The 25106-nt window shown below is 39.5% G+C and overlaps 1 protein-coding gene across 1 annotated transcript; it reads left to right on the top strand.

Annotated features, from left to right (window-relative positions):
- The first annotated feature begins 209 nt into the window (after nt 1-209).
- On the top strand, nt 210-24024 carry DDX21 (DExD-box helicase 21). The gene is made up of 15 exons (XM_007167775.3): nt 210-396; nt 2302-2751; nt 3935-4010; nt 5111-5289; nt 6562-6679; nt 8976-9161; nt 11071-11216; nt 11937-12086; nt 12468-12629; nt 14513-14632; nt 15795-15868; nt 17585-17744; nt 18530-18664; nt 20865-20909; nt 21486-24024. The coding sequence occupies exons 1-15, from the start codon at nt 310-312 to the stop codon at nt 21723-21725; spliced, it is 2328 nt and encodes a 775-aa protein (XP_007167837.2). The 5' UTR covers nt 210-309; the 3' UTR covers nt 21726-24024.
- Nucleotides 24025-25106: the final 1082 nt, after the last annotated feature.

Below are 25106 nucleotides of genomic sequence, written 5' to 3'. Positions count from 1 at the left end.
CCGGGGCCGGCGGTAATCTGGGCAGAGTGTGAACGAGAATAAAGCCAGCCTCTGGGTTTCCTACCCTTCTGTAGGTGCCTTCTAGTTCAGGCGACTTACTCAGCTAATTCAGTGAGTCCAGCCACCTTGAGCAGCAGCGGCTGTGGAGCTACCACGTGCGCCCCCGCCTCTCGGCGGTTTCCGCTTCCGCAGGATGCGCTTTGCTACCGGAAGTGACGACAGCTGGGTCGGCTAAAGAGAAAGCTGGGCATTCTCTTCCTCTCCACGCGGTAGAAGAGAGCGGTCGGCCTGTTCTGCTTGTCCTGAGTGATGCCGGGGAAACTTCTTAGTGAGGCGGATTTGGAGTCGGACACGGCCATGGCGAAAGTGGAGATGCCGCGAAAGCAAAATGAGAAGGTACCGCCGGGGGCCGAGGGACTTGGGGCAAGACAGGACGGGGGGCCGGCCGCTAAGAGGAGGGGCCCGGGCTGGGGGCGCGTGGCGCGCCGCGCGGACCCGGCTCGTCCCGAGACCCGCGTGAGTTTCGGCCAAGGGGCGCCCGGGGGTGGTCGGTGCTCTCCGCGGCCGATGGGCGCGCTGCCCAGAGGTCTGGGCGGATCGGAACTGGAGAGCGGGCCGGGTGTCCCACGTGGTCCCTGAATCTGGGCGTCCCGCACCCGGTGCACAGAGTAGGACCGTCATGGTTAGGCGCCACGTTTTGGCCCAGACTCAGACCTACTGGCTTTCGACTAAACTGGCGAGACCATAAAGCCATCCGCACACGTGGGCGGCGTCCGCGGTGACATTTTTTTTACCCTAGTAGTGGGAGTACAGTTTTCTGGGAAGCGGCCCTTAGACGATAAAGTAGTTCAATTCCTCTTAAGGTTTATTGGTCGTATTTCCCGTGGAAATGTAGACAGGTTGTGGTGATAACTGCACACCATATTTTTTATATAGGCCGCCAGTGTGCGGTAGTCTTAAGTTACCTCTATAGCTGTCTGCCTCCTTGCTGTTACTTCCGTAGATAGAGACTTAACTTGTGACTGAGTGTGTGTTCTGAGATAAGGTCAGTGAGAACAAAGATTGTCCCTGAACTTGTGTTATACGGGACTTAGAATTTTCTTTCCTTGCTGTTTCTCGAAGGAATATTTTGCTGTTGTAGGAAGCCGAGGTAGCACAGACTTGTCCCCACAGGTGGGGAGGAAGCGGTCTTGGTTTTACCTGCCTTGCATTAGTCAACGTGTTCGGTTGTGAGATGCTGAAATTAGAAGGGACATGCCCAACATACTCCATTGTATTCCAAAGGAGACCACCGGGATTGGAAATCCACTCATTGGTGGAACCAAGGGATGAAAGAATTGAAGTCGTGGGATGGGGTGGACCAGATTGTTTTTCAGATGTCTGAAGGATGGGTCATATGGGAGAGATTATCGTTCATCCATGATTTTAAGAGCAGAGGCCAGGCCTGAAGTTTCATGGAGGCAGACTGTAATAGTAGCTCAATGTAATAGTCCCCATACTTCAGGAATTGGCCTGAGGCTCTGCCACAGAGGTCTTAACAGAGGGTAAAACACGTTTTCAGTAATATTAAGTTTTCAGAAATATGAAAAATTGGAGAGGGTCAGACATTTCAAGTAGGAGCCGTAATCTGGTTTGGTTTTGAGGTTTCACCCATTCCGTTTTCTTGTAACTTGTGCTCTTTGTTTTTCCCTTTAAATTAGGTACACCATTTTTACACATGGGGTGATAGACTGTGGGTTTTTATAACTTTTTGGTTCATAACATGTCTTTATGTAAATTTATTTGCGTTTGTGAGATTAACAAGGCAGATATTATGAATTCCTGTCTTACTTGTAGAGGAATTCTAGCAGAGAAAGAAATCTGCTTAACACCATCTGTCTGTGGGTATACATGGTCTTATTACTCTACCAGAATTAAGTTAAATTGTTCTTGATCACTTCCTATAGTGTGTGTAGTTTACAATATGTTGGAGCATCCCTTGAGCCACTCCAAGTCCCATGTGAAAAATTGACTTTACAACTTGTTCGACCACCATGAATTGAATAGTTACCAAGAAGCGCGTTCTTTTCCAAGCTAATGAAGTTATTGATATATTCTTCTTTCCATATAGCCAAGAAATGGTATTAAAAAACATACCGTTTGATTTTTGCCTTACTGCAAGATGAAAGTACACATGTTGAAAAATGCCCCCAAATTGTATTCTTCATAATTATGTGATCTTGAATTAATGCAGAATCGATATATTATACAAGTGTATCAATGTTTTGTTCATTGTTTGTATTGTCTTTATTAATTTTTTAGAAAGGTAAGAAAGAGAAGCCAAAATCTAATAAGACTGAAGAGGCAGCAGAAGAAAAGGAAGAAACGATTTCCCCCAAAGCTAAAAAGGTTAAAAAGAAAGCAGGGCCTTCTGAGGCTGACATGAGTTCTCCTAAATCCAAAAAGGCAAAAAAGAAAGAGGAGCCATCTCAAGATGACATTATATCTCCTAAAACCAAAAGGGCGAAAAAATCAAAGGAGCCCTGTGAAAAGACAGTTGTTTCTCCTAAAACCAAAAAACTAATAAAAAATGAGGAGCCTTCTGAGGACGACTTGAGTGCGCCTAAGTCCAAGAAGATGAAGAAAGAAAAAGAAATGAATGGAGAAATTGGAGAGAAAAGCCCCAACCTGAAGAATGGATTCCCTCATTCTGGACCTGACTCCGACTCCAAGGAAGCTGCCAGTGAAGAAAGTAACAGTGAGTTAGAGCAGGTAAAGTGGCATTTTAATATGTAGAATGTATCTTTCGATGTTGTTTCAGGTAAATAAGTACGTAATTATTAAACGAATTATTTAATAATGGGAGGAAATTTGATGTGTCAGCACTGCATTGAGCTGCAGGGTGAGACTTCATCTTAAAAACTGCAGTGTTAGAATGCCTCCTTTGCAACTGAGCAGATCTGTTTAAGTTTTGAGAAAGTCTTCTCTCCACACATGGTCTGCTTATTTGCAGGTCAGAAATCAACAGGAGGGATATGGTTATGCAAATATGCTCCAGTTTCCGTCTGAGGGGTTTCACCTAATAAATCATGATTAAGTGGAACCACTGAAAAAGTGCTTGCTTGATTGCATAAGTCTTTTTGTATAGGCCATAAACTAACTTGAGTTGAATAAGATACTTAAATGTCCCTTTGGAAGCTATTACTGCTGTCTTTCAGAAACTCAGTCATCAAAGAAAGATCCTAAATCTAATAAATAATTTTCTCTTTGCTGTAGGTCATGATCAGCATTTAAAAATTTTTCCTGATTATAAAAAATATATACAGCTTTTTAAAAAATCAGATTATCATTGTACTATATGCAATATTGTAGTTTGCCTTTTCCTATCTTGCCTATATTTTTATATAGGCATTTTTCCCACTTTTAAATATTAAATATTTTAAATGGTTACATAATACATCATATAAATGTTTAGAAATTCACTTAATTATTCCTCTGTTGAGCATTCAGATTGTTTACAATCAAATAGTGCCAATGTGATCATTTTGTCATAAATATTTGTTCCTTATTTTCTGTGGATGTATATATGAAAGATGTTGCTATGGGAAGGGGTTAATAACCTGTTCAACAGTGTATTGTTCGTTTGGAATGATTGTGGAAAAGTTCTTAGTCGAGACTGAATCTGCTTTCACTAGCTACACATGGTATATATGTGCTCTATGTATTTGCTACAAACTTTTTTTTGGTTAGGGTTTTACATATTACTATGATCTGTTTCCTTTTCAGATCTTGATTTACCTACCAAAGTTTTTGTGTCTTTTTGGTTGATTTAGAAGAGATGTTTTAGAATTGATTTAGAAGAGATATTTTAGAGTAGTTTTTCTCAAAAGGCTTTCTGTATTTAGCTTGTAGGGGTAAAGTTATTAATTTCTTTCTGTGGCCCTTTACTTGACAGGAGATAACTGTGGAGCAAAAAGAAGGAGCTTTCTCTAATTTTCCCATATCTGAAGAAACTATTAAACTTCTCAAAGGTAATGTTCTTGGAAATACTGTATAATGTTAGAACATATTACTTGGAAGCACTCCACTGTTTTTGTTGAAATGAACTGGGACATGTTCTTATTGGAGGATGATATATGCAACCATATAATGAAGTAGATCTGTATATTTGGTATAGGACTAAACTAGTGATGGCCTTTGCTGCCTCTTAGAGTGATTAAAATTTATTCAGTACAATATGTATATTCAGAAGTGTAATGACTCATAGTGCTGGTGAAATTAAACAATTGATACCATGTTGGTATTTTTTTTTTTTTTTAATTCTTTTTTTTTTAATTTGTTTTTTAAGATTTTTTTTGGCTGTGTTGGGTCTTCGTTGCTGCGCCCGGGCTTTCTCTAGTTGTGGCGAGCGGGGGCTACTCTTCATTGCGGTGCGCGGGCTTCTCATTGTCGTGGCTTCTCTTGCTGCGGAGCACGGGCTCTAGGCGCACAGGCTTCACTAGTTGTGGCACATGGGTTCAGTAGTTGTGGCTTGCGGGCTCTAGAGTGCAGGCTCAGTAGTTGTGGCTCTCGGGCCTAGTTGCTCCGTGGCATGTGGGATCTTCCCAGGCCAGGGCTCGAACCCGTGTCTCCTGCATTGGCAGGCGGATTCTTAACCACTGTGCCACCAGGGAAGCCCGGTATTTTCTTTTTTACCTTCTTCCACTTCTTGAGGCATCTCTAGGTTAATGATACCAGCCTGACTCAGAACTCATCTTAGCATAGTGCCTGTGAACCAGGTAGGAAGTCACAGATGCTCAACTTAGGTGTTTTCTGAATCAGGTGTGGCAGTCAGACAACAAAGCACCTGATTTTCAGGCTTATACTGGCCTTTGGATGAGATTTTGTGACAAGAGGCTTAATCTCTTAAGATAATAAGTATTTACTATAATTTGGTGCTTTACAGTTTATTGATATCTTTTCTTCAAGCAGATTCTTGCCAGAATATATTTGAACTTGACTTTGTAGATGTGACCAGAATGTAGAATTCCATAATTCTGCAGGACCAGAAGGGCGGCTATGCTTTCATTCTCCAGTATGGCTGGGACTTTAAGAATTGCAGTGTCAGATAACATGCTTCATTTGTTCACAGCCCGTGGGGTGACCTTCCTGTTTCCTATACAAGCAAAGACGTTTCACCACGTCTATAGTGGGAAGGACTTGATCGCACAGGCACGGACAGGAACTGGGAAGACATTCTCCTTTGCTATCCCTTTGGTTGAGAGACTTCAGGGAGAGCTGCAAGACCGGAAGAGAGGCCGTGCCCCTCAGGTAAATATCTTTAAGCAGTCCTTAGGGGTTCCAAATCTGCACAGGAAGAGTCATTGTTTGAGCATCGTTTACATACCCTATTGTTTTTTATTGGGTTTTCCTTAAGGCCTCTTTCTGGTATTTACTGGAGATCTTTATCTGAAGGTAAACCAGGATAATTCTTTTAAGACTGTTGACCACAAACCTTATATATTTAAATATTGTAATCTGCCCCCATGGTTGTGATCACCTGTATTATTAATGCTCGCATGTTTCTTTCAGACTCTTAGATGTCCCTGAGGCTCACAGGTTTGGTCAGGTTTTGCCTAAAATGGAGAAAGCATTTTTAATAGAGATGTCTGAATAGGAGGGGTATCAGAGGTGACGAGGCCATGTTGTCCTAATTAATAGATTTGTTTACTGTTGTATTTATTTACAGTTACAACAGCAGTAAACAAACGAATTTTTCTAGCACCTGGAATAGTGCCTGGCACATAGTGGATGTTCACTTCAGTAAATATCTGTTGGATGGATATACTAAGTTGTTCTTAAATCATATTTGTTTCATGTTGTTAGACTATTTGAGGATCTGTAGTGGTTGTGTGTTGTGTGTCCTGTTAACTGCTGTAGGATTCAAAGCCCCTCACCATGTTGGCCCTGCCTTACTCTTCTGACTTCCATTCTACTTCAGATTCACTGTAGTGCAGAGGTTCAGACTCTAGGTTTTGTAGCCTGGCTACCCGAATTTAAATCCAGGCTTGCCTTTTGGTTTTAAGAGAGCTGTTGTATGTTATTGTAGGTATTATAATACAATTGTACAGTGCAGTTGTAGGTAACTTGTTGTGAGAATTAAATAAAAATAATGCATATTAAGCATTTAGTAGCTCCTGACACATAGTAAAAGCTCAAATATTAGCTGATATTATCATCAGCAGTATTACTCCTCGCTCAAGTTGTTCTCTTCTTGGAACGCTGTTCCTTAAGTACTAGCAGCTCCATGAAACTTATCCCAGTTCCTCCAGCTTGCTGTGTGCAACCATCCTAGAGCACCATAAATTTGAGTACCAATTTCTCTTTTGATTGGTAAGATCACAAGCTTTTCTAGTGGGTAGATTTGTCAGAAACCATATTATATTTACTATTCTCCCACACCACAGTATATTGCAACGCACATAATAGATGTTTTGAAAATAATTATTAGGATGAGTTGAACCTCCTGGTGCATTCCAGGATTTGTTAAGAAACAAATACTGCATAATACTTAGGATTCCATTATTAGTTTTTCCTTTTCAGGTACTGGTTCTTACACCCACAAGGGAGTTGGCAAGTCAAGTAAGCAGAGACTTCAGTGACGTCACAAAAAAGCTGGCAGTGGCTTGTTTTTATGGTGGAACTCCCTATGGAGGACAAAGTAAGTAAATCCACTGTGAGGGAAGGAAAATGCCATCTACTGTTGGATGCCCTGATTGGATTTCTTCTGACCTTGACATCTGGCTTTACCTACCTGATCTAGTCATTTATGGTGGTTTTCTTTTGTCATTATTGTTTAAAGATGGTCAAGTACATGGTCCTACATGATGATGTATCAAATCCTGTATGCGGTTCTTAGGACTTTTGTATTATTTATCTGCGTTTATCTAAAGGCTGCAATGGTACTTTACTGAGCCCAAGAGGACAGAGTCCAGGAACTAGAAAATTCTTTTCTCTGTCAAGGACCTTGGGTCTCTGCCTCTTTTTACTGTAGACAGGCTTTCTTTTCTCTGGTCCTGAGGGCCAAATCTTGTAGCACCTGCTGTACTATTCCATTACTTCCCAGTTCAAGACCTTGAAGCTTTATTTTGTAGATTAGATATGTAATTTGGGAAGGGATTTAAGCATTTTAAAAGCCTTAGCATTGGACAGATAAATGGGTAAAGAAGATGTGGATATATACAATGGAATACTACTCAGCCATAAAAAAGAATGAATGCCGTTTGCAGCAACATGGATGCAACTAAAGATTATCATACTAAGTGAAGTAAGACAGACAAAGACAAAATATCACATGATATCACTTATATATGGAATCTTAAAAAATGATACAAATGAACTTATTTACAAAACAGAAACAGACTCCCAGACAGAAAACAAACTTATGGTTTCCAAAGGGGAAAGGTAGGGGGGTGAATAAATCAGGAGGTTGGGATTAACATGTACACACTACTATATATAAAATAGATAATCAATAAGAACCTACTATATAGCACAGGGAACTCTACTCAATACTCTATAATAACCTATATGGAAAAAGAATCTGAAAAAGAATAGATATATGTATATGTATAACTGAATCACTTTGCTATACACCTGATACTAAAACAACATTGTAAATCAACTATACTCCAGTATAAAATAAAAATTAAAAAATAATATGAAAAGATAAAAATAGAAGTCTTAATATTGGCACACAAGGCTTGTGATTATCTCTTTTCAGCTTTGGTGGAACTAACATAGGCTTTGGCATCAGAACGGCCTGGGTGTGAATCTAAACTCTGCTCACAGAGTAACTGATTTTTCAGTTCAAGTTGCTTGATTTTTTTGCACTTTAGTTTGTTCATGTATAAAATAGGCTTGCTAAACTCACCCTGCAGTGGTGTTGTGAGGATGAAACTGGGTAAGTAGAGTGCCTAGCAGTAGATCTCTTTTTTTATTATTATTATAAAAAACTTTTATTATAAAAAGTGTATATTATTTAAAAATTTAGCTCATGGTGTGTCAAAGTATTACTTGCTTTATTCTTGCCTTTTCTTATTAAATCCAGTATGTGGTGAATGGGCTATTTCCTTTTTATTCTTAGGTTTTATAATAATATGTAAAGTTACTATTCCATTTGTTCTTTCTGCTCTATATAATACATAGGTCTGGAAATAATAATTTCTTTTTAACTTTTAAACGATTTCATTTCTTTTTATGGTAAGGAGCGGTAATTAGGTTCCCTGATTTAAATGGTTCTAATTTATACTTAAATTGTAATCCTTATACAAACTTTTTTTTTTTTTTTGCTCACAACTCACACACACACACACACAGTATATTATTTTTACAAGAGATAAATAAACTGACACCAAGCATTGTAAATGGATGACCACAACAAAAGCAACAATGATTGCAATTACCAAACACGAAACACACTCATACTATGTCATAATATTGACATTCAGTCCAGTAATCCTCCCTAGCAGTAGATTTCTTGACTGCAGTAGCAACCCAATAGAAAGTTGTATCATTACCATCTCATCCTAGTTATATTGAACTCCATTTTTCTGAACATCTCTGTACCTTCTTGGAATTTTTGCCCTTCTATCTTGTCATTCTCCCTATACCTGCTTACCTTATAGAAAGTTCCCATTTCTTTTAAGATTCTTATTTTCACTTTTTGGAATCTTGATACCTTCCTCCAGCAAAGGAAATCAATTCTTTCCTGGTGCTACCATCCCCCACTGGTGCATTTTTCTGTTTTGTCATGTAATACACTGGACTGTCACTTCTTACATGTTTCCCCAGTAGGTCAAGGAGTGCCTCGAGCGTCTTTATCTTCAGTAGTTAACATATTACCTTGTACTTGTAGTTAATAAATATTTTAGAATAAAAATATATCTAATTTGGTATCCCAGATTAATAAAAGGAATTAAAAATCCAACATATTTTATCATTGGTGTTCTTTATAGTTGAACGCATGCGGAATGGGATTGATATCCTGGTTGGGACACCAGGTCGTATCAAAGACCACCTGCAGAACGGCAAGCTAGATCTCACCAAACTTAAGCATGTTGTCCTGGATGAAGTTGACCAGATGTTGGACATGGGCTTTGCTGATCAAGTGGAAGAGATTTTATGTGTGGCATACAAGAAAGGTAAACTCCACATTCAAGAACTGGTATAAGGGATTGGAGGAAGGGTGGTGATTAACTATCTCCTGAAAGTTAAATGAAGCCTTAGGAAGTTGGCAGGTGGCTTATTTTATTCAGGAAAACTTAAATTAAAAAAAATTACCGGAACTTCCCTGGTGGTCCAGTGGTTAAGACTGCGCTTCCAATGCAGGGGACATGGGTTTGATCCCTGGTCGGGGAACTACGATCCCATATGCCGCTCAGCACAGCCAAAAAAAAATTATTTTTCCCATCAACTGCATATAATTACAATAGGGAAAATAAAAGAAACCAGGTTAGTATACTTTGCTTTTGGTTTATTTCTTCCTGATTTGTGCTATTGTGTCATGTGTGTGTGTTAACTGTAATCTTACTGTGCATATAAAACTCTGAACTGTTTGTGCCATGAATTAATCCATCTACATATTTTAAGTTTTACATAATATAAATCTGCTTGCAGACATTTTTATGTAGACAGCTTTCTTCAAACATCAGTATTTGGGGGCTTCCCTGGTAGTGCAGTTGTTAAGAATCCACCTGCCAATGCAGCAGGGGACACGGATTCGAGCCCTGGCTCGGGAAGAGCCCATATGCTGTGGAGCAACTAAGCCCGTGCGCCACAACTACTGATCCTGCGCTCTAGAGCTCACGTGCCACAACTACTGAGCCCATGTGCCACAACTTCTGAAGCCCACGCACCTAGAGCCTATGTTCCGCAACAAGGGAAGCCACTGCAATGAGAAGCCGCGCAGCAGAGAAGAGTAGCCCCTGCTCGCTGCAACCAGAGGAAGCCCACACATAGCAACGAAGACCCAAAGCAGCCAAAAATAAAAATAAAAAATAAATTTATAAAAAAACAAAAAAAAAATCAGTATTTGGCATCAGTTCTTAAGGATAGATTTCCAGAATTGAAATTACTGAATTGAAAGGTATAAATAGTTCATGTTCTTCAATATACTTTGTCAGCTTGCTCTCCAGAAGGGTTCTGTCAGTTATGCTGCCATTTGAAATATATGAAAATGCAATGGTATTCTAAGAGCAAACTAAAAAAATATTGGGGTTGGGGAGCTATTTTTAGTACCTGACCTCAAAGGATGAATAGACTAGAATTCTAACCTTCAAGTGTTGAGGAAATGCTAGGGAATATAGATGAGTATAAAATCTGTTCTGGTGTTTATTATAGATTATTTATTTAGTGATTTAAAGTGGTTACTGGGCTTGATTAATTGTTTTCCACTTAGTAGGTCTCATAAAGGACAGATTTCCCTCATGGTTCATATAGGCCAATGGTTAGAGAGCAAAACAACTTGAGAAAGTACTCTGGGTATTTCAAGGATCCTTTACATAAATTATTTAGGCAGCATTTCTTTGCCCATTGGGTACCTCCGTGTCTTGCTTTTTTTTTTTTTTTAATTTATTTATTTATTTTTGGCTGTGTTGGGTCTTTGTTGCTGTGTGTGGGCTTTCTCTAGTTATGGCGAGTGGGGGCTACTCTTCATTGTGGTGCGCGGCTTCTCATTGCAGTGGCTTCTCGTGTAGAGCACGGGCTCTAGGCACGCAGGCTTCAGTAGTCATGACATGCGGGCTCAGTAGTTGTGGCTCGTGGGCTCTAGAGCACAGGCTCAGTAGTTGTGGCGCACGGGCTTAGTTGCTCCGCGGCATGTGGGATCTTCCCGGACCAGGGATCTGACCCATGTCCCCTGCATTGGCAGGCGGATTCTTAACCACTGCGCCACCAGGGAAGCCCGTGTCTTGCATTTTTGTGTCCTCGATGCTTCGCTTGGCCTCAAGTGTTTTCTGTAGAATGCTGATGGACCCTGGAAGAATTGGGTGAGGTGAAATACTGTGTAGGCTTGTTTGACTTATTCATACTGACTTTTTTTTTCCTGCAAAGATTCAGAAGACAATCCCCAAACATTGCTTTTTTCTGCAACTTGCCCTCATTGGGTTTATAATGTTGCTAAGAAATACATGAAATCTACATATGAACAAGTGGACCTGATTGGTAAAAAGACCCAGAAAACGGCAATAACTGTAGAGGTAAATGATTCATTCAGTTGCTGGCATTAGTAATAAATTGTATATAATTTTTTTTACCTGTCAGATAGTATTAAGACTGGCAAGAACAAACTTCTTTTCCAAATAAATACTAAATCCATGTGAAAAGCCATGTGAAGTTATATTTCTGTTTGAGTTATATATGGTGTCTGTGTTTTCTAAATTTCATCAGCTGGTAGCCTGATTGCAGAATCTTTTGAAACCTAAATCTGTCTGAATTAGTAAGCAGAGTGACGACATTACATCTAGAGTTTATACACTAGAGGGCAGCAGAGAATCCTAGTGTTTATGTTAAAGCTGTTTTTATCTTAGGGTCTGGTACCTAGATGAATTCGTTGCACCCAAGGAATAGACCTGTACGGAAACTGACTACTGACTGTATTTTTAAGTGGATGAAAGGACAAAACACAGAGGCTTTTCTCCTGTCAGTTATTTGGTTTCCTGTAGCAATCTAGGGAATGGTATTTCTTTTCCTACATTACCTGTATTAGGTCAGAAAATGGATAAAGAAGCCAGATACTCTTTGGAGAAAGGGGAAGGGCTCTCTTCTTTAGTGGTTTAGTTTTTTCCTCTAAACAGTGGTGGCAGAACTTTGCTCTAGTCAGGCTTAAACAATTGCTTCTAGTATCATTAGGGTTGAGCAGGTGAGTTTAGATTCCAGCTAGGCTTTACTAAATAATCTTTTTTTCCTTCTTTCCTAAGCATCTGGCTGTCAAGTGCCACTGGACTCAAAGGGCAGCAGTTATTGGGGATGTGATCCGAGTGTACAGTGGTTACCAAGGGCGCACTATCATCTTCTGTGAAACCAAGAAAGAAGCCCAGGAGTTGTCACAGAATGTGTCCATAAGGCAGGTTGGTCCTTCCCCTCTCTTCCCTTTTAGGGAGAAAGCATCTTTCAATTAATAGAGTATACCTCTTAGCGCTCATCCGATCTGCCCATCTCATCTCACAGATGAAGAAAGGGTAGCTTAAACCCAGCGTTACCCTGACAAAGTAGGTTTGATCACTCATATTTGGTGTTCTTTATCTTGTAAGTATAGTTGGATACAGTTGATTTCATGACCAAGGGTTGGAAATTTAAGCCTTGTCCATGTAAGGCACCTTTTCCCCTTTGTACTATTTTTAGCAGAAGTGTCACCAAAATATGAATGTCTTTATAGGCCTAATTGGTGATTTTAAAAGTACCTGTATTGTAGGATCTGGTATTCTTAAATGAGCTTATTTCTTTGGCAGGATGCCCAGTCATTACACGGAGACATTCCACAGAAGCAAAGGGAAATCACCCTGAAGGGTTTTAGAAATGGTGATTTTGGAGTTTTGGTTGCAACCAATGTTGCTGCACGTGGGTTAGACATCCCCGAGGTTGATCTGGTTGTACAGAGTTCTCCACCAAAGGTAAGTGTTTTACACTTAGATTTTACTTTGTTGTTTCTTTTGGGTGCTAAAACAAATTGGAAGTTATATCTCTTCCTTTCCCGTGATTAGTAATAGCTTTCTCTTGGGTGTTATGTTGCTAAGGGTGATTTTAAAATGAACCTCCTGGGGCTTTCCTGGTGGCACAGTGGTTGAAAGTCCGCCTGCTAATGCAGGAGACGGGTTCGAGCCCTGGTCCGGGAGGATCCCATGTGCCAGGAGCAACTGGGCCCGTGCGCCACAACTGCTGAGCCTGTGCTCTGGAGCCCGTGAGCCATAACTGCTGAAGCCTGTACGCCTGGAGCCCATGCTGTGCAACAAGAGAAGCCACAGCAGTAAGCCTGCACACCACAGTGAAGAGTAGCCCCCGCTCGCCGCAACTAGAGAAAAGCCCATGCAGCAAAGAAGACCAATCGCAGCCAAAAATTAAATGAATGAATAAATAAATAAAATAAAATAAAATAAAATAAATAAATAAAATGAACCTCCTCAGAACTGACAGTTGAGGGGAAGTGCGGTGAGTGGCCGGAGGTTGGCAAGATAGTTTCTGGTCAGGGGGAGTCCTGAAAGGCTGCATGGGTGGGGGTAGTGCAATTTTGAACTGGACTTTGAAGATAGGTAAGACTTAGACAGGGTGGTGGTAGGGTAGATAAACTTGTGAGCTAGAGGACAGAGAAGGGAGAAAAGGCCTGTAGTTAACAGCCTCTGTAGTTAAGACTGCTTGGGTCTGTATATGATGGGAACTGCCCAAAGAGGGCCCTGAAGCATAGTTTATATGGTGTGGACAATGCTTCACTTACATATAAGTTAGTCTGAGGGAACTTGTTCCCGTCACTTCAAGCGTGAATACCCCATTACCCCCAAATTTGGCAAATCCCTCAGGATTAACGTTGTTCACAGTGATGGAAAAATACATTACTGCGAAGCCACTGTTTCTTGTAAAGGAAGTCCCGTACGTGTGTGCCATCAGCTTGTTTAAATAGCCTGTATACCTGTGCTGTCCAGTATGGTGGCCACAGCCACATGGGGCTGTTCAGCACTTGAAAGGCAGCTCGTCTGAATTGACGTGTGTGCTGTAAGTATAAGATATACGGTGGAGTTTAAAAATTTCAAACTTTATTATGCACAGTGGATTTTGAAGACTTACGGAAAAAGAACGTGTAATATTTCATTGATAACTTGTTTTGTAGAGGTAGCATACTGAAATGATAAACTTTTGGATATATTGGGTTAAATAATAATAAAAATTTTAAAACTTTTTAGTGTGATTATTAGAAAGTTGACTATTAAAATTACATATATGGTTCTGTTGGACAGCACTATTTAGATAATGCTTTTTGCAGATTTACCCACAGGATAGGGGCCACTCTTCTAGAGGTTTTTAAAATTTTTTTATAGTTCTTTAATTAATTTTTATTTTTGGCTGCGTTGGGTCTTCGTTGCTGCACGCAGGCTTTTCTCTAGTTGTGGCGAGCGGGGGCTACTCTTCCTTGCGGTGGCTTCTCTTGTTGCGGAGCACGGGCTCTAGGCGCCTGGGCTTCAGTAGTTGTGGCATGTGGGCTCAGTAGTTGTGGCTCGTGGGCTCTAGAGTTCAGGCTCAGTAGTTGTGGCACATGGGCTTAGTTGCTCCGCGGCATGTGGGATCTTCCCGGACCAGGGCTCGAACCCATGTCCCCTGCATTGGCAGGCGGATTCTTAACCACTGCACCACCAGGGAAGTCCCTACAGTTCTTTAATTTAAATTGAAGTGCTTGGGAGCCTCACCCAGCCCTGGTCTATAACCACCACACTTGCCTCTGCCTAGGCTGCTCAGGTCTATGTCTCTCTTTGTTGTTCACTGTCACTGACGTATTTCACTTCAATAGGATGTGGAGTCCTACATTCATCGTTCTGGGCGAACAGGCAGAGCCGGAAGGACTGGGATTTGCATCTGCTTTTATCAGCACAAGGAAGAGTATCAGTTAGCCCAAGTGGAGCAGAAAGCGGTAAAACTGTTTTCTAAGCCTTCATTCAGCAAACGTTGAGTTTTAAAGTCCGTGTTTGGTCTCTTTATTCAGTTTTTATTAACTTGAAATTATTTTTATTTCTAGCACATGGCCATGACTGAAAGCTTGTTGTTAGATATGTGTTTTATATATTGTCCTATGATATACAGCCCATTTTAAATACTTTGCATTTGAAAGCAGTGGTTTTGTCTTCATATTTATAATGACAAGAGGTCTTTTTTATGTTTGAGAGGCGGTTTTCAGACAGTTTTCAGATACACTGTGAACGCACCAGAAATACTTAAGTGTAGATTTAGGGGGTTATAGGAATTGCTTGAAAACCAAGAAGATGAGAATATGTTAAAAGGATAAATTTTTAAATGGGAAAGAAGACATTGATTTTCTTTACAGAAGAATTTTGTAAGGGAATTCTTATGCTGGTACTTCCTCTGGGAGGTGGAGCTTAATCTCCCCGCTTCACCGTCAGTGGACGGTGCTTAGTGACTTGCTTACAAAGAGCGGAGTAGGGTCATGGGGGAGGACTTTCCAGGGCAGAAAGCAGGTGAACACTACCTGGCCAGGTGATCATGGTCAACATCAGGGATAAGCAGGTGCCCCTGATATGATGTAATGAAACCAGTCATCTTCCCCCCAAATCCATAACCGCGGTCTAAGGATGTAAAAAACTGATGTTCACAAATTGAGGGGCATTCTACAGAATACCTGACCAGCACACCTTAAAACCATCAAGGTCTTGAAAACCAAGGAAAGACAAATTACCACAGATTAGACTAAGAAGACATGTTGACTAAATGTAATGTGGTGTCCTGGGTCAAATATCAATAGGAAAAGGATATTAGTGGAAAAACTAGTGAAATTCTAATGAACTCTGGAGTTCAGTTAATAGTAATGTAGCAATGTTGGTTTCTTAGCTATGACAAATGTACCAAAGTAATAACAAAGTAATAGGTGCAGGTAGACAAGAACTCTGTGCTATCTTTGCAACTTTTCTATAAACTTAAAACCTTTCTAAGATAAAAAGTTTATCTTTTAAGTATGTAACAAATGTTTGGTAAATATTAAAAAATTGGGGGAATACTAATCTCAGTGGAAACAATTGATGGCCTCATTGTACATTAAGTTATGGTTCATTTTCTTATAGGGAATTAAATTTAAGCGAATAGGTGTTCCTTCTGCAACAGAGATAATAAAAGCTTCTAGCAAAGATGCCATCAGGTATGTTCCCTACCACTGCTATGGTCTGTTTTAGTGCTTGCTCTATTTATTACATGTTTTTGTGCAATAATTTGTTTTATTTATTCATTGTTTTAAAAATTGATAACCTGCTTGTTAAAAAAATAGGCTGTGCTTAGAAAACAAAAGCTCTTGTTTCTACTCATTCCTACCCAATCCTGTTCACCAGAGGAAACCACTATTAATAGTTTGGTTTGTCTTGGGCATTTTAAGTAACTGTACCTTACATATCGTGTAGGAAAAAGTTATGGTAAATGTCTAGATGGTGAGGATTAGATTAAGAGTGTCATTGGAGGTGCTACTGGCATGGGGGCAAGAAAATTATTTTGTGCAGTTGTCCTACAAGTTGAAGAATCTGTAATTATTTATTTTTTATTGAACTATAGTTGATTTACAATATTGTATTAGTTTCAGGTATATAGCAAAGTGATTCAGTTTTTTGTGTGTGTGTGTATAATTTTGCAGATTTCTTTTCCATTACAGGTTATTACAAGACATTGAACATAGTGCCCCGTGCCATTATAGCAAATCTTTGTTGTTTACTTTATTTATAGTAGTATGTATCTGTTAATTCCATACTCCTAGTTTATTCTTTCTACCCCTCACTCCCCACCCCCAGCCTTCACCTTTGGTAACCATGTTTGTTTTCTATGTCTGTGAGTCTATTTCTGTTTTGTAAATAGGTTCATTTGCGTTACTTTTTAGATTCCACATATAAGTGATATATGATATTTGTCTTTGTGTGGCTTAATTTGTATGATAATCTCTGGGTCTGTTCACGTTGCTGCAAATGGCAATATTTCATTCTTTTTTTATGGCTGAGTGAAATTCCATTTATGTATGTACCACATCTTTATCCAGTCATCTGTTGCTGGACACTTAGCTTGTTTCCATGTCTTGGCTATTGTGAATAGTGCTGCTATGAACATTAGGGTGCATGTATCTTTTTGAATTAGAGTTTTCTCCAGATATATGCCCAGCAGTGGGAACTATCATATGGTACTTATATTTTTAGTTTTTTAAGGAACCTTTGTACTGTTTTCCACAGTGGCTGTACCAATTTACATTCCCACGAACAGTGTAGGAGGGTTCCCTTTTCTCCACACCCTCTCCAGCATTTATTGTTTATAGACTTTTTGATTATGGCCCTTCTGGCCACTGTGAGGTGATACCTCATTGTAGTTTTGATTTGCATTTCTCTAGTAATTGGCAGTGTTGAGCATTTGTTCATGTGCCTGTTGGCCATGCATATGCCTTCTGTGGAGAAGTGTCTATTTAGGTCTTCTGCCCATTTTTTTGATTTGCAAGGATATTTAGCTGTTTAGCATCCCTGGTTGTGCAGTGTATTCCTGGGAGGTGAGTGACGTTGGTATTATGAAAACCAAAAAGTTTCCGACTGTTTTCCAAATGTTTCCAGGTGGTGAGCTACATCCCCTGCTTCAGAACCAGAGTCTGAGCAACATTTTTAGAGTGCTTTCCACAATTACTATTATAAATATGTGAGATGCTTATTTAAAAAATAGACAGGGAGGGTTCATGATCAAAAGAAATGCTAGGTATTATACACTGCATCAAAATGATGTTAGACATATGCAAGATTTGGTTTCAAAGATACTGATTTATCTTGAGATGATGTCTTGAAAATGAAATCTGTCCACTTCTGTCGTTTCTCCTAATAAATATATTCTCAAACCACAGGCTTTTGGATTCTGTGCCTCCCACTGCGATTGGTCACTTCAAGCAGTCAGCTGAGAAGCTGATCGAGGAGAAGGGAGCCGTGGAAGCCCTGGCAGCAGCCCTGGCCCATATTTCAGGTGCCACGTCAGTCGACCAGCGCTCCTTGATCAACTCAGATGTGGTAAGGGTCCCTGTCAAATTCCTGACACTTTATAATGTAGAGTTTGAGCAGGATTCAAAAGTGTTCCGTTGAAACTTCCCAGTTGTTTTAACTTTTTCATGAAGGTTGAGATATATATATAAAAACACAAATCCGTAGGGACAGAAAGTAGATTAGTGGTTGCAGTTGCAGTGTCTCCTTAGAGGAGGGAATGGCAGTGACTGCTAAAGGGGATGTGGGTTTTTGTGTTTAGGGGGGTGTGGATAGTGACATGTTCTGGAATTTAAAATAGTGGTGATGATTGCAAATCTTGTGAATATACTAAAAACCCCTGAATCGTATACATTAAAATGGCAAATTTTATGGTATGTGAATTATATGTCAAGTTTTTTCATCTTAAAAAAACCCAATCACGTGGACACATAAGTTCATATGATACATTTAGCCAGCATACCTAGAAACTTAAGAAGGTGTTGCTTTTCTTTTTTAAGTTGAAATTTTTGAGATAATTGTAGGTTCATATGCAGTTTTAAGAGTTAATACAGAGAGATTCCTTGTACACTTTGCCGGTTTCCCCCAGTGGTGACATTTTGCAGACGTGTACTATCACAGTCTGGATACCAACACTAGCACAGTCCACCAATCTTACTCAGAGTTCCCCAGTTTTACTTGTACTAAAATGGTGGGGTGGGAGGGGTATGCTTTTAGGAAGAGCTTTCCCATAAATATTTCAGAAACATGAGGAGAAGTGCTTATCACTTATGTTTGTTTCTGAGACTTTAATTTTGTTCCCCTTTCTTCCATAGGGCTTTGTGACCATGATCTTGCAGTGCTCAATTGAAATGCCAAATATTAGTTATGCTTGGAAAGAACTTAAAGAGCAACTGGGTGAGGGTATTGATTCCAAAGTGAAGGGAATGGTCTTTCTCAAAGGAAAGCAGGTAAGGCTGGGGCTTCTTTTGTGACCTCGCCTTGGTTCATTAGCTTCATGCTGGCAATAAAACACTGTATGGTAGCTTCTCCCTGTTCTATGGGGATGCTGCACGTTTTCACTCTCTATATAGTCTTCTCTGGGCATTGTCATCCATGACCCTCAGTTGCCGCTTAGTCATTGACCGCTACCCTCTGTGTAGCTCTAACCTGAACCATCTGCGTGAAGTGCCAGACATGAAGATCCAGCTGCTTCCCTGACATCTCCACCCAGATCGGGATTATTAAGCACCTTAATACAAACTTATTCAAAATTGAATTCAAAATTTAAAATCTTGCCTTCCAAACCTGGTGTTCTTTCTTCTGACTCCTGCTCTCAGTTAATGGCATAGACTAGCACAGAAATTCTCAAACATTTTGGTCTTAGGACCTCTTTACATTCTTAGCAAATGTTGGGGACACCAAAAAGCTTTTGTTTAGATGGGTTATATCTATTGATATTTAGAGTATTAGAAATTAAGACTGAAATTCTAATAAAGCATAAGAATATCATTTTCTGTTAGTCATCAGAGCAATATCACGTGTAATGTAGTGTCTGTTAAACTCCTCTCTACCCTTAAAGAGAGTGAAAAGGACAGAACATTTTAGTATTATAAAAATATTTTTGACTTTGTGGAACCCTCCCTCCCAAAAAAAATCTCATGGTTCCAGGGGTGCATGGACTATACTTGGAGAACTACTGGCTTGTGAACCGTATCAGGTTTATCTTCAGCTCATTGCTTGTCTGACCATGTTGTTCACCTCCTTAAGCAACTCCACATAATCTATGGGATAAAGTCCCAACTTTCACATGGAGCTGGCTTCTGTCCTCCTGACCAACTTCATCTCTGTCTCCTCACCACCAGTGCCCTCACTCCCAACAATGCCCGAGTACATCTTGCTTTCTTTCATCCTTATGCTCAATCCACTGTTTCTATAGTATTTCTTATCTCCATGGTATCCTTTATGAATTGGTCTTAAGTCTTTTTTTTTCTTTTTTAACATCTTTATTGGAGTATTATTGCTTTACATTGGTGTGTTAGTTTCTGCTTTATAACAAAGTGAATCAGTTATACATATGGTCTTAAGTCTTTTTGAAGCTTCCCCTGGCCGAATGGCAGAGTTGGGGGCACCTCTACATCTACTTCACAGTTCTTAAGGCATAGCTTTATTCATGTAAGTTTTGCCTTGCTGTGCTTGCTTACTGACTGACAGCCTCAGGAACACTGTGGCTGAACCAAGGGCCAAAACTGTTTTCTAGACGTCTCTGTACTGCAATGAGTGCCTGGTATTGAGTACTTAATATGTGAATGAAGATTCCCACGAATGGCATCAGTACCTGATGCTACCTGTGGTTATAATTGGGTAAATTGTTGGGTGGAAGGGATGTTCCTCAAAATGTTGTAATTAAAGACAGCCAGGGGAGAGGAGTGCCTGTGTCACTTGCCGGGGGAGTTTGATTATTTTGTGGACGCCAAGAAACAGGAGGATTTTTTTTTTTTTTTTTTTTTTTTTGTCTGCACCCCACAACTTGCAGGATCTTAGTTCCCCGACCAGATATTGAGGACTTTATTGGAGATGATGGCACTGCTTGTTATCGAAGCTAGTGTCCTGTAAAGTATTTAATTTTTAAACTCTTTTCATAGGAGGCTGAATTATAAACATAGAAAACAATATAAGATCATTTATTTTTCTGCTTTTAGTTAGGTCATCCTTACTAGTTCAGTCTTTCTGATGGAAGGCAGTGTATTTTAATGTTTTTAGACCATAGGTTTTATTTAAGAGCCATACTGACCAGACTTTTAAAAGCTGCTCTTACCAGCTGTGGGGCCTTAGACAAGTGAGTTAGCCTCTCCAAGCCTCTGTTTCCTCAGCTATAAAATGTAGCTAATAGCTCCATGAGGATTAGCACAGTGTGAAAGCCAAGAATGATCTCTAGTCAGTTCTAAGTAGTTCTGAGTCATTTTTTTTTAATATCCCTGGCTTTTCATTATTGTGCTTTGGGGAGGTATTATGTGTTGGGGCTTGGCCTAAAGTTTATCTAAAATGGATACCTGGTTTGTTTGGGTTGTTTTTTTTTACATAATACCTGGTCTTTTGGAGTATCATTTAAGGTGCATTTTATAATTCTTGTCAAAGTGTGGATTAACTGGCATTTGTTTTGATTTCTAGGGTGTTTGCTTTGATATCCCTACTGCATCAGTAACAGAAGTACAGGTATTCTTTTCTCTTAGATTTTGAAGTTAACATATCTAAACGGTAAAATATTTATTATTTAAAATGTAGAATAATAGAAAGGGAAACAATAGCTCTAGTCCCTTTACTAAAAATCATTAAGAATTATATTTTAGTATTTTTTTTCTCCTACCCTATTTATACTAATATTTTTCTTATTCAGCCTGCCTGTTTTCCTTTTTTCCTTTCTACAGAATTGTGAACAATATCCAGCTTTTTTCACAAACCCCGTGTATGTTACATGGGGTTTATATAGACATTTTTAATTGCTATATCTTTATTCCGTACTGCTGTGAGAAATGCGTTTGCAAGTGGTATATTTATATGTTTTACTACCTGACAGCTGTGGATACCCTGTAGTAATTGAATTGAATAAATGATGAGGGTATGTCTCATAGTGAAACTTATTTTATTTTTGACCAGTGATCTTTTAAGCACTTAGGTTATCAGTCAAGTTTTTCTTTAGAAAAAAGGAAAAAATGTTATCTTTCTCATGCCTTTTTAAACTGAATTCAGTAAAAATCAAAGCAGGTAAAAACGAAACCATCTCTCAAACAGGAAAAATGGCATGATTCACGGCGCTGGCAGCTTTCTGTGGCCACAGAGCAACCAGAGCTAGAAGGACCGCGGGAAGGATATCGAAGCTTCAGGGGACAGCGGGAAGGAAACAGAAGCTTCAGGGGACAGCGGGAAAGAAATAGAAGCTTCAGAGGACAGCGATCAGGAGGTGGCAACAAAAGTAACAGATTCCAAAACAAAGGCCAGAAGCGGAGTTTTAGTAAAGCATTCGGACAGTAATTTGAAGTAGAGGATTTATGTGGCAAAAACAGAACTGTGTTTGGCAACAGGAAACTGAACATTATTTTTCATACAAAGTTAAAAGCACATTGTATTTCCTTCCTGACCACTTGCCCAGTCCCCATCTCTTCCAGAGAGACAAGCTTCATCTAAATTATTTCGTCTGATCATTGTCATTTATAACTTTGTTGCTAGTTCTGTATGGGGTATTCCTTTGGAAAAGTTGTGTGAATTCATTACATATTCTAATGCAGTGTCTATAGATTATAAGATAAAATCAAGCATGTATCTGCTGATACTTGTGAAGTTGACCTGTCTTTATACTTAGAGGTGTCTCTTAATAGTGTCCTTCCTAAATACCATGGGGAACACAGCAGTTTCTGGAGAAGCACTTTGAGCACTCAAGGCTTTGTTCTGTAATTGGTATTCCTCAGCCACTTGCCTAACATTTACTCCTATGGTCCTATAATGTATTTTCTGAGAATTAACACTGAGCAATGTTTTGAAGCAAGATTCAAACTCAGCTGGGATGTAACACAGTTTATGCCAGCATATGCTCTAGATTTGGAGGTGGTGATACGTTTGATAGGAGATAGTATATAGATTAGCCATTGTTATGTGCATTTTGATACATTATTAGCTTCTCAATATAAGGTGATTCATGCTTCAGTGAATTCTTCACAGATTTTAAAAAAATATATATGTACATATAGAAGTATTTTACTAGAAAGCAAGTATCCTTAAGGAATTCCAAGTGTATAGCATGGCCCAGTAACTTTCTTCATAAGTGAGGAGACGGGATAAATGGTGCTTGATGATAACATACTCCACTTCCTGTTGGAAGATTAACATTGTTTACCAAGGAGGAACTAAAGGAGTAGGGGGCAGAGATTTGCATGGCTGAAGAGTCAAAAAAAAACCCACTGAAAATATATTCCACATGCAAGAAGGAAACATGTATTGAGAGCAAAGAAAAGAACAAGTGGAGGTGTGGGATAAAGCATTCTTTTAATGGTGAAAACTTAATGGGTCATTAATGTTTCTAGAGTTTAACTTCTAACGGGCAAGCTGGGAATTTTAGGTAGAATGATCCAATTTAGTTTCTCGAGGCCTAGTTCCTATAGCCACGTATAGGATCTCTTTCTTTTTATTAGACTGCTACTCTGTTGATAGATTGCAGCTACCTAGAGACTTCCTTTTAAGACAAACTCTATATGGTTATTTTTAAGTTGTTGCTTTGAGGGAACTGAAGAACTTAATATAGCCCCTGGCCTGATATTGCTCTGACGTCTCGAGTATTATTTCTCTGGGAAACCTTGTGCAGGAGCTTAGAGTAACATTGTCTTCTTGCCTTAATCCCTAGAAATTCTGTATTGGGAATCTCAGGAAATAAACTGTGACAGGAGGAGTTCAAATACATGGCCTGTCTTGTTTTCATTGAATTATTTTGAACAACTGAAATCTTTCTAGGCACTGGTTTCTCTGGCTGGGTCTTTATATCCAACTGCTTCTGAGTCACCTTTGCAGTAAGGGGCTTAGGTAGCCAACTCACCTCCTTGATTCTTGAGGCAGCATCCTTTTTCTATTTGGACTTCATTTCTGTCCTTGCATCCTGACTGGATGTTTCTCTGTTCTCAAATTCTCTTGGCTTTTATTCCTTGATCCACTTGACAATTTTATCACTTGACCTCCTTGTGGTTTCCCATCAAGCCAGAGGGAGTCAAGGAGAGGTAGGTATTTGAGGACCAACAACTCGTGCCTTGTGGATCATGTTTTATTAGATTCTGGTTTGGCTGAGATACTGAGCATACTTAAATAACAACCAAAACATTTAAGTTTGGGTAAGAATGGGTTACTTTATCAAGTAGATTAAAAGGACAGTATACCTGTCCTTTAGGAAGAAATAATCAGGCATAAATCAAGAGTAAGGGGGAAGATTAATGGGAATTTCACTTTACACAACTTAGGACAACATGGCTGTTTTAGTAAATGAAGCTAAAGTTTCTCCTGGATCCCAGAATTCAAACCATATTTATAAATGTATAATTCAGCTACTGTACGGTTTAAATGGGCTTGTTGTGTTAGCCTGGGAAATGTTAGCATTTTTACTATTTTCTACAGAGAAAATATTTTCCAATTTATGTATCAACTCAATGAACTTTTAAAATACCAATTTTTATGTTGGAACTATCTGTGCAGCAGTTTCTTTACAGTTATACATAAAGTGTTTTACTGTAAAATTGAGTTAATGTATAAAAATACAGCTTTATGCCATAATAAAGTTAGTATTTACTATTTATGTTTTTGGTGACTTTTTCCCTAAAATTGAAGCTTGAAATTTTTGTTTTAAACATAGTAAGTGATGGGTATAAAAATCCAAACATAGAAAAAACAAGCAAGTCACCACATATCCAACATATTCGTGAGCATCTCTTCCAGGAATTCGTTTACAAAACTGGAATCATTCCTTCAATTTTGTGAATTGCTTTTCCCTCCGTATGTGCAGCCTTTACAGATCTGTGCCCTTTTTTTTTTTTTTAAGTTCCCCGACCAGGGATCAGACCAGGGATCCAACCGGCGCCCCCTGCAGTGGAAATGCAGAGGCTTAACCACTGGACCACCAGGGAAGTCCCTGTGCCATTTTTGATGACTGTGCCATCTCGTAGTATCTCATAGTACGAACATGTTATTTTATCTTTCATTATTATAAACAACCCTAAAATGAATGTCTTTGTGTAATCTTTGTGTACTTGTCTGATTGTCACTGTAGGAGTGCAGGGTCAAAGTGAATGTATTTTAAATTTTGATGCAAGTTGCTCTCCAAAGCAGTTCCAGTTTACGTTTCTACCCTACAGCCTAGGAGAGAACCTGTTTCCCCACAGCACTAACATTAGGTGTTGGCTTCCTTTTGTCACTTTGCTAGGTGCAAACTAATACATCGTTTTCATTTGTGTCTTTTAATTGAGCGAGGATTAACATCTTACATTTATTGGTCACTTGCATTTCTTGAAAAGATTTTATTTCGAAATAATTTTAGACTTACATAAATGTTGCAAGAATAGAACAGAAAGTTTGTGTATACTCTACACTCAGTTTCCACCAGTGTTAATGTTTTCCATAATCATAGTACAATTATCAAAACGAGGATATTAACATGAAGGGTACCATCCTATAGATACTGCACGGGCCTCTCACTATCGCGGCCTCTCTTGTTGCGGAGCACAGGCTCCAGACACTCAGGCTCAGCAGTTGTGGCTCACGGGCCCAGTTGCTCCGAGGCATGTGGGATCTTCCCAGACCAGGGCTCGAACTTGTGTCCCCTGCATTGGCAGGCAGATTCTCAACCACTGCGCCACTAGGGAAGCCCCTCAATCGATATTT

Source organism: Balaenoptera acutorostrata, chromosome 16 (genome assembly GCF_949987535.1).
Source record: "Balaenoptera acutorostrata chromosome 16, mBalAcu1.1, whole genome shotgun sequence".
Lineage (NCBI taxonomy): Eukaryota > Metazoa > Chordata > Mammalia > Artiodactyla > Balaenopteridae > Balaenoptera > Balaenoptera acutorostrata.
The sequence above is the reverse complement of the archived record's forward strand: the minus strand, read 5'-3'. Positions and strand labels throughout refer to the sequence as shown.